Consider the following 14,337-nt stretch of genomic DNA (forward strand, 5'->3'; position numbering starts at 1 on the left):
CTAAGCTGGGTGCTGGTGGCTCATGCCTGTAATCCTAGCTACTCAGAAGGCTGAGATCTGAGGATGATGGTTCAAAGCCAACCCAGGCAGGGAAGTCTTTGAGACTCTTATTGCCAATAAACTACTAGAAAACCAGAAGTGGCGCTGTGGCTCAAGCAGTATAGCACTCCCCTTGAGCTGAAGAGCTGAGAGATAGCTCCCAGGCCTGAGTTCAAGCCCCACGACCAACAAAAACAAATAAAGCACCCAATCCATTTGAGTCTCCCCCGCCCCCGCCCACTCCCCCCAAACTCATGGATGCCTCCTTTCTCTAGCCCTCTCCTCCTCCTAATGCAATATGAACATATCTTTTTTTTCTTTTTCTTTTTTTTGGCCAGTCCTGGGGCTTGAACTCAGGGCCTGGGCACTGTCCCTGAACTTCTTTTGCTTAAGGCTAGCACTCTACCATTTGAGCACAGTGCCACTTCCAGCTTTTTCTGCTTATATGGTACTGAGGAATTGAACCTAGAGCTTCAAGCATGCTAGGCAAGCACTCTATGTTCCCAATCTGGGGAACATATCTTATAGCTATCATCCTGAAATTTCCATTATATTGCTCTGTCCTTACTTCTTTCCTCATTAGCTCCCTCATTTTACTGGGGTTTATCCTGAAGCAACTAACTGAAAACAGACGTGTGAGAGTGAAACTTTTTGAATCTTTGAATGTATTAGAGTCTTTAACATTTAGTTAAGAGTTTAACTTGGGTATAGTTGGAAATAATTCATCCCTGGAATTTTAGCCATTTTTTTCTAGTATCCAGAGTTGCTAATAAAAACAAAACTTACTACAACCTTGATTTTTGTTCTCTGGAAACATTTATGATTTTACCTTTACCCATGATATTCTGAAGCATTGCAATTATTCCTTGTTTGTAGATCTTCTTTCATTCAATCTGCTTAGCATTAAGTGAGCCTTTTGGTTGTGCAGATTTATGTCTCATTTTAGGTCTAGAAAATACTTTTTTTCATTTGTTTTGGAACACTTGTTAGTCAGATATTAGGCTCTTTGATTTCCCACTCTTTTCTCTTATAATTTTCTGTTCTCGTTGCTTTTTGCCTTCATTTAGACTCTATTTTTATTAAGAGGACACTCAACTAGAGGCTCCAGTGTTTGTTTCAGATTGCAGATTTTACTTTCCTGTGTTTGCTCTTATACTTTGAAAAAATGGTATCATGTTCTATTTTATGGTAGAAATTTAATCTTTACAATAATTTCTATATAGTTACTTACAGTTTTCTATTACATTTGTTACATTCTTGCATTATCCTGTCTTCAAATATATGGCCAGTTTTGGTTGTTTGCCTATGAGGTACTTTTATTATATCTCAATTTCAGTGGGAAAACTAAATCATACAGATGTTAGGTACATGCTCTGAACTATGCTATTAGTACGTAGTAAACTGGAGATTTGAATTTTTGTAGGATAATTCCAGAGACTACTCTTTCAATCATGCTGTCTCTCTAATTAAACTAGTTGCTTTGGTTTTCTTCCTAGAGATTAACTTAATTTGTTTAGAAAACAGATTATTTGGGGAATAAGAAGGAAATGCATGCAAGATGTCCTTTTTCTTTTCTTTTCTTTTTTTTTTGGGGGGGGGTCTGGTCGTGGGGCATGAACAGCCTGGGTTCTGTCCCTCAGCTCTTTAGCTCAAGGCTAGCACTCTACCACTTGAGCCACAGTGCCGCTTCTGGCTTTTTTTCTTTTTTCTTATGTGGTACTGAGGAATCGAACCCAGAGCCTCATGCATACAAGGCAAGCGCTCTACCACTGAGCCACCTTCCCAGCCTAAGATGTCCTTTTTGCATAGTTACCTCTGTCTTAATCTAAGACTTCTGAAAAGATGCATTTTTAAACACTGCCACAAGATGGTAGATGGTGACTATGTACACAGTTTCTCCCACTGGTGAAAACAGATCTGGATTATTTTATTATCTGATTATTATTTTATTGTTATATTATATTATTATATTATCTGATTTTAATTTTAATTATCTGATTCTGAAATCTGTTTCCAAAATTTTTAAGATAGAGTTGGCATGTATGTCAGAAATGACAACTGTATACTTTTATTTCTGCCGAAAATGGTATTTAGAATGTATCTGTTCTTCCACGTCATTCCACCCTGCTCCCAACATGCTGAGAATGATCGAATTTGTCTTATTAACAAATGCAAACTGTAAGACTTCGATAATTATAAAATAAGCATCCTGGAAGTCAACTAAAAGCTGAATTCTTTTGGTGTTGTTGTTGTTGTCCATCATAGGGCTTGAACTCTGGGCCTGGGAGCTCTTCAGTTCAAGGCTCTACCACTTGAGCTACAGCACCACTTCCTAAAGCTGAATTCTTTTTTTTTTTTTTTTTGCTACATAGTCATATTTTTTTTTATTGTAAAGATACTATACAGAGGGTTACAGTTACATGAGTAAGGTAATGAGTACACTTCCTATTGAGCATTGTTACCCCCTCCATTGTTTTCCCCCTACTATCCCTTCCCTGAGGTTCTTTTTTTTTTTGATTGTGATTAAGTGATTACATAATTTCCCGAATTTCACAGTATTGTGGAATAATGATGCTCATTTAAAGTCACAAGTTCATTCTAACTTTCCTGGAGCAAATTGTCTATCACAGCCTATAACATATAACAGTATACACATGTTATACACCATACATGTGATCAGCAGCATGGGGATATTTAGTAGTGGTTCGACTAGATGAGTGGGAGTTCTTTGTTTCTTAAGTCCTGTTAGTTTTGTCGTATCACCTAACATTTTGGATTTAGCATCCACTTATCAGGGAGACCATGTACCGTTTGTCTCTTTGCTCTTGGCTTACCTCGCTCAACGTGATTCCTTCTAGCTCCATCCATTTCCCTGCAAATGCCATTATTTTGTCATTTCTAATGGCTGCATATTATTCCATTGTGTATAGATACCACAATTTTTGGATCCATTCATCTGTAGTGGGGCATCTGTGTTGTTTCCATATCCTAGCTATTGTGAACAGTCTAAAGCTGAATTCTTAAATACACTTTTATCATGTTTCATACTTCATATTATCATAATCTAAGATGCACATAGTTTGGTAGCTTTGCCATAAATACATTTCGATGGTTTAAAGCTGTTGGTTCCAAGTACTTCAAGTAAAGCAAATTTGTTAATGATCTCAACTAGAATTGTACTGAACTATACTATCTGAACCAAATACAAGACAGTCTCCAACTTGATGATTCTCAACTTTACATTGACTGGAAAGTGACATGCATCCAATAGAAACCGTTCTTTAAATGTCTGAGTTTTTATCTTTCATGAGGTTAATGCTGTGTGGTGCGTACTGCCCTCTTGCAATACTAGCAGTGGCAGGGAGTCATGGCTCCAGTACCTTACCATTTTGTGAGTAATCAACTAGATTTCATAGGTGCTATGTTGTGAAACTATGGTGATCAATAGGTTTGGTATATTAAATGCATTTCAACTGGATGAGTTTATCAAGATATAAACTCACAAGAAGCAGTGGTGTCAATTTGTGTAATTTAATGGCATGAAAACAAAATGACTTAAATTGTTTAGTTAAAAAACACAAATTTTAACAAAGGAGGAGGCTGCAATGCTTGATAAGAAATGTACTCATTATCTTGCCCATGTAATTGTAACTCCTCTGTACAGTATGTTCACAAAAAATAAAAATTAAAATTAAAAAAACCAAAAAAACAAAAAAAACAAATTTTGTGGCACAATCTTAGTAGGGTAAATCACTGAACTCTTCGACAGAGTTTATATATGTTAGGTTTAAAAGTTCTCATCTATCTATCTTTGGAGATCTGTGAATTTTCATGAAAGTATTAAGTTATACAATCAGATGTATATAAATTCTTCAGATTTAGAATAGCTGTGTATGTATAAAATATTACCTGTCTGATAGGATACATCTTCTGTGTGCTTTCTGCAGGGCTTTGCTAAATATGGGGAGAACCTCTGCCTTTATAAAAGACTGATGCTAAGTACAAAGTATAGCAGACATCCAATCTTTCATAGCAGCTTCAGTAACAGAAACAATTCAAGCTATTTTAAACAAAGAGCTGATATTGGGCAGAAAAATATGTGAACATATATATCTCATAGAACCCCAAAGCATTAATGTAGCTAAGCTTTCCTGTAGCTTAGAAGTAGGAACTGGAAAGCCATTAGACCTCAGCCCTGGCATTCTCAACTCTGCTTCACTCTGTACCTCTGCTTTCCTTTTCCCTTTCCTTCATAGTCCATCCACCTTTGATTCTCTCTGCATATGGTAAAAGAGGGCTATCTGACATGACAGTTTTGAGTTTATACTATCCTACTGCAGCCCTAATCATCCCAAATTGTCTTGGCTTGAACTCAGGGCCTCCTACTTGCTAAGAATATTCTACTGCTGAACCATGGTTCCAATCCCTTTTTGCACTGGATGTTTTGAGGTAGAGCCTCACCTTTTGCCCAAATTTAGCATGAATGATATATGCATGCCACAGATGCAAGTTTCTTCGGCTGAAATGATGTCTCATAAGCTTTCTTTGCATATGCTGGCCTAGAACCAAGATCATTCTGATCTCAGCCTTCCAAAGTATCTTGGATAACAGGTGTGAGATACAAATGCCCAATGTAAATTTCTTTTTCTTTCTTTCTTTCTTTCTTTCTTTCTTTCTTTCTTTCTTTCTTTCTTTCTTTCTTTCTTTCTTTCTTTCTTTCTTTCTTTCTTTCTTTCCTTCTTTTCTTTTCTTTCTCTCTCCTCTCTCTGTCTCTGTCTCTGTCTGTCTCTCTGTCTGTCTCTCTGTCTGTCTCTCTCTCTCTCTCTCTCCTGCCCTTCTCTCTTTCTTTTTTTTGTCTGAGACTGGAACTTGAACTCAGTGCCTGATGTTTTCACTTATTGGTTAGTGCTCTACAAACGGAGTCATGCCTCCAGTCCCCTAAATTCTTTCTTAAACTGAGATATTTCCTCTTTTCTGGGAATTTCAATTTTGGATTGCAAAAAAGAAGTTTCCTGATAACTTTGTAGCCAAGAAATTGTGGCCAGAATGGAAATTTGAGAATTTGTAGTATAAATAACTATAGCCTACTTTTTTTTGTTTTTTTTTTTGTCAGTTGTGGGGCTTGAACTCTGGGCCTGGGTGCTGTCCCTCAGCTCTTCAGTTCAAGGCTAGTGCTCTACCACTTGAGCCACAGCACCACTTCCGACTTTTTCTGTTTATGTGGTGCTGAGGAATTGAACCCAGGGCCTCATGCATGTAAGGCAAGCACTCTACCACTGAGCCACCTTCCCAGCCCCTATAGCCTACTTTTTTGATGGGGAAGTGTTATGTTTTAAAGATCTACTCATTTATCTATCTTTGGGGATCTGTGAATTTTCATGAAAGAATTAAAGGAAGAATATCATTGAAATCTAGACAAATCCTTTTCCATTTTTAATATACAAATGTATATACAATAACTTTTTAAAACAAATGTCTTTTTGTGAACGTATATGCATACTTCTACCAAGTGTAATCCTAGAAAAAGAATTGCTCTATCATAGAATATATGTATGTTAAGCTTTGTAAATACTACTACTAAGCTTTATAATACTATTATTACTTCCAAATTAGTTGTATCAATTATGTTCATACCAAAATTAATTATAATTGTGATTATATATCTGTATCAAGTTATTTTCTAATGGCTGCATAGTTATACCTCATTATATATTAATTTTTACTGCTTCACTGTCTAATGTGAATAGAAGGGTTAATATGATACTTGAGATTTGCTTTAAAGGATGAATGGGGGAAATTCAAGCAAGATTTGAATAAAACACCTTTATCATTGTTTAAATTGGTTAATCAGTATCTAACAGTTCATTATATCCTTCTGTATATCTTTGAAAAATTCCCATAGTAAGAAAACTAATTTTCATTCTAGTCTACTTTATCAAATCTGTAGATTTTTGTACATATTCTCTTCCTGATAATGGCTATTAGAATGAAGTAGACATAGAAAAGGGAAAATTCATATAAAAGAATAATCAAATACTTTCTGACCTAAATACCATTTCAAATAGAGAAATATTAACTATAAGAAAGACTTCCTACCATATACCAACATACTATTAATGCATGATACTTAAATATCTAATTTCAGAGTATCCCTAACTGAGTGAAGTAGTATTTACAGCAATACTCCTCCCTGACCTTACTGATGTTTTAATACAAAATAGGTATTATAGAAATTAAGAGATATTTACCTTTACAAGCTCCTGTTACAGCAGACCTATCTGGATGTTCAAAATGGGAAATATCTGCTTCTGATTTTTTCTGCTTAATTACTTGACTTCCAAAGCTCTTGGGTCCTAAATAAAAGACTGTAAACTTTTGCTGAATATCAAGTCCAACTAGAAAGAGAAAAGGTCATAAATGAGGCCATATATGAGGACATGTTCCTTCTCTCTCTCTCTCTCTCTCTCTCTCTCTCTCTCTCTCTCTCTCTCTCTCTCTCTCTCTCTCTCTCTCTTTGTCCTAGGGTTTGAACTCAGGGTCTAGTCACTGTCCCTGAGCTTTTTTGCTCAAGGCTAGTGCTCTACCACTTGAGTCACAGCTTCTCTTCCAGCTTTTTGCTGGTTAATTGGAGACAAGAGTCTCAGAGACTTTCCTGCTTGGGCTGGGTGTCAAACTGTGATCCTCAGATCTCAGCCTCCTGAGTAGCTAGGATTACAGGCATGAGCCACCAGCTCTTTGGCCATTTCTTTCTTTTTATATCTCTTATGCTATTTTAACTCTAGTGATAAAAATTCCAGAAAAGAGCCAGGTGCCAGTGGCTCACGTCTGTAATCCTAGCTACTCAGGAGGCTGAGATCTGGGGATCATGGTTCAAAGCCAGTCCAGGCAAGAAAAGCCATGAAACTCTTATCTCCAATAAACCACCAGAAAACCAGAAGTGGCGCTATGGCTCAAACGGTAGAGCGCTAGCCTTGAGCTGAATAGCTGAGGGACAATGCTCAGGCCCAGAGTTCAAGCCCCACCACTGCAAAAAAAAAAAAAAAAAAAAAAAAGAATTCCAGGAAATAAAAACATTCTTAAAAGCAGAAAATGTTTTGAGTATATCAATTTTCATAAAAAATGTTTCTATAACTATTGAAATTTAACTGTGTTAGAAAATATCTATAGGGGCTGGGAAGGTGGCTCAATGGTAGAGCGCTTGCCTTGCATGCATGAGGCCTCGGGTTCGATTCCTCAGAACCACATAAGCAGAAAAAAGAAAGCTAGAAGTGGCGCTGTGGCTCAAGTAGTAGAGCGCTAGCCTTGAGCTGAAGAGCTGAGGGACAGTGCCCAGGTCCAGAGTTCAGGCCCACGACCAGACCCCCCCCCCAAAAAAAAAAAAACCAAGAAAATATCTATAACTGAACAAGTCAAATTTGAACTATTCTGATCTATGTTCTATTTTCCACATCAAAATAGATGATGTTTTCCTTAAAACTTGTTTATATTATGTAAAGGTACCATTTTATTTAATATGATTTTGTTTATCTGTCTTAGCATAAAGGAAATAATTTTAAAAGCTATCATATTTTTACAGCTTATCTTCATTACTTAACTTACCAAAATCAGAGCTAATTAGATTTATGCTAAGATCTTCAGATATAAGCGCTCTCTTCACATGAATTTTTTTAACCCAGTTTCCAGCTTTTAGCAAAACAGAATCCCTGAAAAAATATAAACACTGAAATATTAATTTTTAAGGGTTGATTACGCCTGATTAGTCATTTCTAATAGTAAAGTGGGTACTGAAAACTACTTCCCCCAAATTCTGAGGAGGGAAAATAAAATCTTAACAGAGAAATCTTTATATTTTTTATTTTTAATCTTCAAATATACACATCTGTACATCAGGGTTACAATTTAACATGTCTACTTAAATGTCCAGTGTATCTTTATCACTCTCCCATCATTTTTTCCTGTCCCATGTATCCTCCCCACCAAAACTGATATCAAGTTTTTCACTTCCTTTTTCACATATATACATTGAATGTTATGATTATATGCATTCCCTGCAATGAAGCTATTTTGACCGTAATTTTCTTAATCATTGTTGAATCCAAGTTGCACTGATAAAGCCTATCTGGAATATGTATCTACTATATAACACGATTTATAGTTAATGTTAACTCTATATGAATATATATAACACATGATCTTAATTACTTACATAATTTTGTGTTTAAAAACGACCTGATTGTCTGAATCACCTATGATTAAGGTGGTATAGTGAGAATCTGGTGCTGTTCGTTTAGTTTGTAGTTGTTCAAAGTTTCTTAACGTAAGTGTCACTAATATTTCCGCCATGGTATTACTGTATCTTGCAATCTTCAAAAAAGGATAGGCATATAAAAGTGTTTTAAAAAACAACCTTACTATTCATACCAGTTATAGTAGCTTTACTCTTAAGAAATAATCCAAATATTTAAGAAACAAAAAATATTTACCTGTTCTACTTCAAGTTCATACTTTGGAAGATACATTACAGCTTCTTTTATTTGAGTTCCAAAAGGAGGGTGTCTACTTAAAATCTGAAATGGAAATAAATTAATCATTATTTTCTCATTACATGCTTGCAACTCTTTCAATAGAATTTTTTTTATCTGTCAGTCATGGGGCTTGAACTCATGGCCTGGGCACTATTCCTGAGCTCTTTTGCTCAAGGCTAGCATTCTACCACTGTGAGCCACAGCTCCACTTCTGATTTTCTGTGTTAATTAAAGGTAAGTAAGAGTCTCATACACTTTCCTGCCCATGCTGGCTTTGAAAGCGGATCAAAGCCTCCTGAGTAACTAGGATTACACCTAACACCCAGCTTAACAAAAAAAAATATATTTTTAATCAATAGGGTTTTGTTTGTTCATTTGTTTTGGTGGTACTAGGATTTGAACTCATGACTTCCCAGTTGTTACATAGGCACTCTACCATCTGAGACACATCTCCAGTTCTAGAATCAATAGTTTTAATAATTATTATATATTATGTAATCATTACTCTAAATCCTTATGTCTATATTTATGACTATAGAAATATATTTATGACAAAATATTTATGACTATAGGAAATAATTTTCTATAAATAAGGTGATAAAAGTTGGGTTTTAGAATTTAAATTGGGCTTTGATAACATTAGGAATAAGTGAATACTAATTACCAGCTCAAGTTCTCTTGCATCTGTTGATTCAATTTTTTTAAAGGAAGTCAAACCTGCATTTACCATGGCATTTGACAATGTTATACCTGTAAAAAAAATTAATGGAACAATTTTTAAATAATCCACTTTAAATGAAACTTATACTCAAATACAACTACATTAATAAAAATATTTTGGGGACTGAGGAATATGTCTCAATAATAAGAGTGCTTGCTACCTTATATGCGACCTGGGTTCAGTCAGTCCCCAGTACCACAAAAATTAATAAAAGAAAAGCTTTAAAAATATTCAGCAAAATTTACAACTGTTATAGTTAGCATATTGTTTGTTATCCAAAGATCTAGATACTAGAAGCTTGGTCCCCAGTGTGTCAGTGTTGAGGTGGTAGAACTTTAGGAAGTAAGCATGATGGAAAGTAACCAAGACTTCTGAGTTCTAATTTACTAAGAGGTATGGTGGAATGGGTTGGAGTTGGTAAGAGTAAGCTTCCAAGAGAATGGGAAACTCTTCTAGTCCTTTTCTTCTTGTTACTCTGTGTGACTGTGATCTCTTCCCCAAGCATTCCTGCCATGATCTACATTATGATTCAACCCTTAGTTTTATTATTATAGGTATGACACAACAACTCTCATCTCCTAGTCTTATGAATTTCTCTTAGTCAATTTTAAAACACAACTTCTAGTATTCTTAACTCTTTATTGTTAATTTCCATACAGCAAACTCTAGCAAATAAACTCTGTATGATAAAAAGCAACATGATTTAAGGATAGGCATATGACTTCAGAGTTAGGACTCTGAGTGTCTCTGTCTTAAAAATATAGTTCTGGGGCTGGGAATGTGGCTTAATGGTAGAGTGCTTGCCTACTATGTGTAAAACCCCAGGTTTGATTCCTCAGTACCATATAAAGAGAAAAAGCTGGAAGTGGCGCTGTGGCTCAAGAGGTAGAGTGCTAGCCTTGAGCAAAAATAAGCTCAAGGACAGTGCCCAGAACCTGAGTTCAAGCCCCAGGACTGGCAAAAAAAAAATTGTGTGTGTGTGTGTGTGTGTGTGTGTGTGTGTGTGTGTGTATTATATATAGTTCTGTGTCTGTACCTAAGCCAGATAATTTTTCTTTGCTGCCTAAAACTTCCAATCTTTTTCCATTGCATTAAAAATGACATTTCATATATATATATATATATATATATATATATATATATATGTATACACACATATATTTTACTGTGGCTGAATTCCCTACAGCTAGCCCTCCCATTTAATTGCTCACTACTTTCTTCTTACTGAATACTCTCTGCTCACACTGGCTTTGCTTTTCTTCCTTAAATATAGTTTATTTTTCCTTTGTACCTTTGTTATTTCCTTATGCTTTCGGGCACTGGAATTTTAAATTGATATACCGTATGAGTAAATTTTACCAGTCACTAAACAGGATTTTTTTTTGTCTTATTTTGTGGTGGTCCTAGGGCTTGAATTCAGGGACTGGGAGCTCTCCCTTACCATATTTTGCTGAAGGCTGATGCTCTCCCAACTTGAGCCACAGCTGCACTTCCAGCATTTTGGTGAAAAAATGACATTTTAAGAAATGATACTTTAATTATCTCTGTATAAAGTACATATAATACTGATAAAGGTGTAACACCACTATTTTTTAAACTGTTCTTGGGAATTTCTCTTACATTTATTTATTTACTTATCCAGTACCGGGACTTGATCTCAGACCTTGGTATTTTTACTCAGCTTATTTGCTCAAAGCTGATGCTCTCACCACTTGAGCACTACTTCCAGCCCAGTTTTTGCTGGTTAATTGGAGATGGAGTCTCATAGACTTTTCTGCCCAGGATGACTTCAAAAACCAATCCTCAGTCTCAGCCTTCTGACTTTCTAGGATTACAAGCATGAGTTACCAATTCTTGGCTATCTTACCCATTCTTAAGACAAAAGCTTCCAGTATTCTAATGAACACTTTTTAATGTTCCAGGATTCAAATGAATATATTTTAATGTTCATTTCCATTTTCCTCAAGACTTTTCCTGACTTTTAGCTTTCTTGTTGTTGCTGTTGTTGATCGTGGGGCCTGAATTCTGGGCCTGGGCACTGTCCCTCAGCTCGTCAGCTCAAGGCTAGCACTCTACCACTGGAGCCACAGTGCCACTTTCAGCTTTTTCTGCTTATGTGGTGCAAAGGAATCAAACCCAGGGCCTCATTCATATGAGGCAGGCACTCTACCACTGAGCCACCTTCCCAGCTCCAACTTTTAGCTTTTGAAAGTTTATATTTACTGTTAAAATCAATTAGTATTAGTTTCTCTTTATCATGTTCCATAAACATTTAGATTTACTTTTGGTTTAGATTTACTTGTTTCCTATCAATATTTTTCTGAGGAATATTTGCTTTTTTTCTGTTCAGCTGTACTGAGTTTGTATGATAGGCAAGTTAGTATTTGTCAATCTGGAGAGGACAGAATGCTACACTTAACAATATCCTTGAAAGACTGGCTTTTTCAAGAATAATAACACTAATAATTATTTCACCTAATTTCAAATTGCTCTATAAGGTTTTATTTTCCAACTGTTGAATGAAATCCTTGCCAGTTTAGAACACACTTGTCTTTGTAAAATGAATTTGGCATTTCTCACAACTTAAGTAGAAGCTGAGCCTTCCTTTTACAATTCTAGCCATTTAAGGAGTAGGGTAAGAAAGTCAAAGGTAAAAACTGGATAATTCCAGAATCCTTGAGCCTAATTACAGTTTTTTTTTATAAATGACACCTTTGATCTTTTTTCAACAGACTGGTAATAAAAATCTATTATTGAAAATGGAAAAAGTTAAAATATACATAAATAACATAATTTTCTGTAAATAATTTAAAATGGCCAGGATTCCTAGTTTTGTATTTTGTCATTGAAAACAAAGCAAAATATGAGTCAGAGAAGTAAGAAACTTAATTAATAATTGGAACAAAAGCTCACTATCAGTATGAGAAAAAAGTATTAAAAAGAGTAGCAGATGACATTTCTCATGAACTATTTAGTTGATTTTAAATGTAATCATTTAAGCAAGAACAAATAAAAATCAGACTTTCAAAATAAAGTACTTTATTTTGGACCATAAAACACATTTTTTACAGTTATATATTCAACATAGAATGACTCTGTCAATAGTAAAAGTAAAATAAATTGCAGATAATAACAAAGTGCTTGCTGTATTCAGTACTTACCAATTTTTTCCAGTTGTTTGGATACATACAGAGAGTTCTCCCAAAGTTTACACCTAAAACATTTAGCTAAAATCAGACTGTTCAATAGCACAGCAAACTTCTTTTCTTGAGCAGCTACAAAATCTGACAGCCCTGAAAAAAAGTTTCCAATCTTAAACTTGGTGTGCTAGTTTACTGAGAAAACACTGAAAATCCACTCTCCTGAAACATACATCTTGCAATTCGTGAACCATTTCTGAAAATCTTCGAAGTATCTTGTGTCAAAGCAAAATCTTGTATAGGAATGCATCCTAGCTGGGCCTGGATAAGACTGTGGAAAAAGAAATTTCATTGTTTTCTTTGAAAAGTTACAGTATTTAACATTATTGATTGAAAAATTGTTTCTGTCTTGGTTTGTATTATCTCTGACTTCCTTTTCCCAACCTCCAAAAATTCAGTCTTTCTCTCTCTCTCTCTTTTGATGTCTACTTAAAGAAGAACAGATCTGAAATTTAGCGAAAAGGAATGTATACATGTGAAAAGTTAGACTACATGTAAATTCTGCAATAAGAAATGACAACTCCACATTGATGCATGCTCTCTTCTTGGCAATTCTCAAATAAGATGCACAAATATGGGAGATTATAGTAATAATTTAAATTATGGTATGCATAAAACCAATTATAACTCATCAATTTTTAAATCTGACAGCCCTAACCAAAAGAATGTAGAATCCAATTTTAGGCAGAGTATAGGAAATCATTAAAATTTCAAACAATATGTTTATAGGGAAATACCTTGATTTGATTCAGTAACTAATGTAACAGAGTATATTTAAAGGGGACCTGGGAATGTGGCTTAGTGGTAGAGTGCTTGCCTAACATGCACGATGCCTTGAGTTCATGTGCCTCAGTACCACATAAGCAGAAAAAGCCAGAAATGGTGCTGTGGCTCAAGTGGTAGAGTGCTAGCCTTGAGCAAAAGAAGCTCAGGAACAGTGATCACATTCCTGAGTTCAAGCACCAGGACTGGCAAAAACAAACAAACAAACTAAAACAGAGTATACTTAAAAAAACAAAACAAAACAAAAACTAAGTGAATCAAGCCACCCAGATTCTAGTTCTAGCTTAGTCCTTAATGTAGCATCATACTTGGCAAGTCATAACATACCCAAATATTACTGATTCATTTGTAAAATGACAAGTTTGGACTACATAGTCTCTTAGTTCTCTGTGATTTCTAAGGACATGTTAATTACCAGAAAAATACAGCTAAGACATAAAATATTAGTTTCTATGTTCAAGATATAGACCTGCATGATGAATTGCATACATATATTTAGAAGACTGTTTCATAGGCATATTAGAAGATTCAATGAGATGTCAGGAAATATCCCAAAGAAATAATAATCTCTAGCCAAGGAAGAGAATTAATTGGCTAGTTGATTTCATTAAGCTATATTAAAAATGAGCTTAATGCACTTTAAAATGACCTCAGTACTAATACTTAGTACTAAATACTTAGAAACATTAGTACTAAATATTTAGAAAACATAAATACTTAGAAATGTACTTTGAATAGAAGAAAATCATACTACTGCCTTTGTGATTTCAAACTGTGTAGACAAGTGTAAACTTTAGTGTTCCAATTACTACTTATATATACATTCCCCACTATTAGCAGAATAGTAATCCACTATAATATATGCTTCCCTCAATTCATGTGTTGGCTTTATTATTTGTCTTGTCTAGACTGTCACTATCATTTAAATACACGTATTACATTTGTTTTAATGGTGGATATTATTTTTATGCATGGTTATCATTCAAGCCAGCCTGAAAGCTCCTGATGATAAATATAAACAGAACATTTTTTTCTATTGTTTACTTTTCACCTCAACAGAACACATTCT

At 35.0% G+C, this 14,337-nt stretch overlaps 1 protein-coding gene across 1 annotated transcript in view; it reads right to left on the bottom strand.

The window, feature by feature from the left end:
* Hfm1 (helicase for meiosis 1) overlaps positions 1-14,337 on the bottom strand; it is an 87,204-nt gene that overhangs the window by 18,157 nt on the left and 54,710 nt on the right. Inside the window, exons 24-30 of the mRNA XM_070007284.1 lie at positions 12,659-12,756; positions 12,447-12,578; positions 9,229-9,314; positions 8,523-8,606; positions 8,246-8,403; positions 7,639-7,742; positions 6,288-6,434 (exon numbers count right to left, since the gene is read on the bottom strand). Coding sequence (XP_069863385.1) covers positions 6,288-6,434; positions 7,639-7,742; positions 8,246-8,403; positions 8,523-8,606; positions 9,229-9,314; positions 12,447-12,578; positions 12,659-12,756 — 809 coding nt within the window. The remainder of the gene's footprint in view (positions 1-6,287; positions 6,435-7,638; positions 7,743-8,245; positions 8,404-8,522; positions 8,607-9,228; positions 9,315-12,446; positions 12,579-12,658; positions 12,757-14,337) is intronic.

Source organism: Dipodomys merriami, unplaced genomic scaffold (assembly GCF_024711535.1).
Source record: "Dipodomys merriami isolate MVZ:Mamm:240054 unplaced genomic scaffold, mDipMer1.0.p SCAF_7, whole genome shotgun sequence".
Classification (NCBI taxonomy): domain Eukaryota; kingdom Metazoa; phylum Chordata; class Mammalia; order Rodentia; family Heteromyidae; genus Dipodomys; species Dipodomys merriami.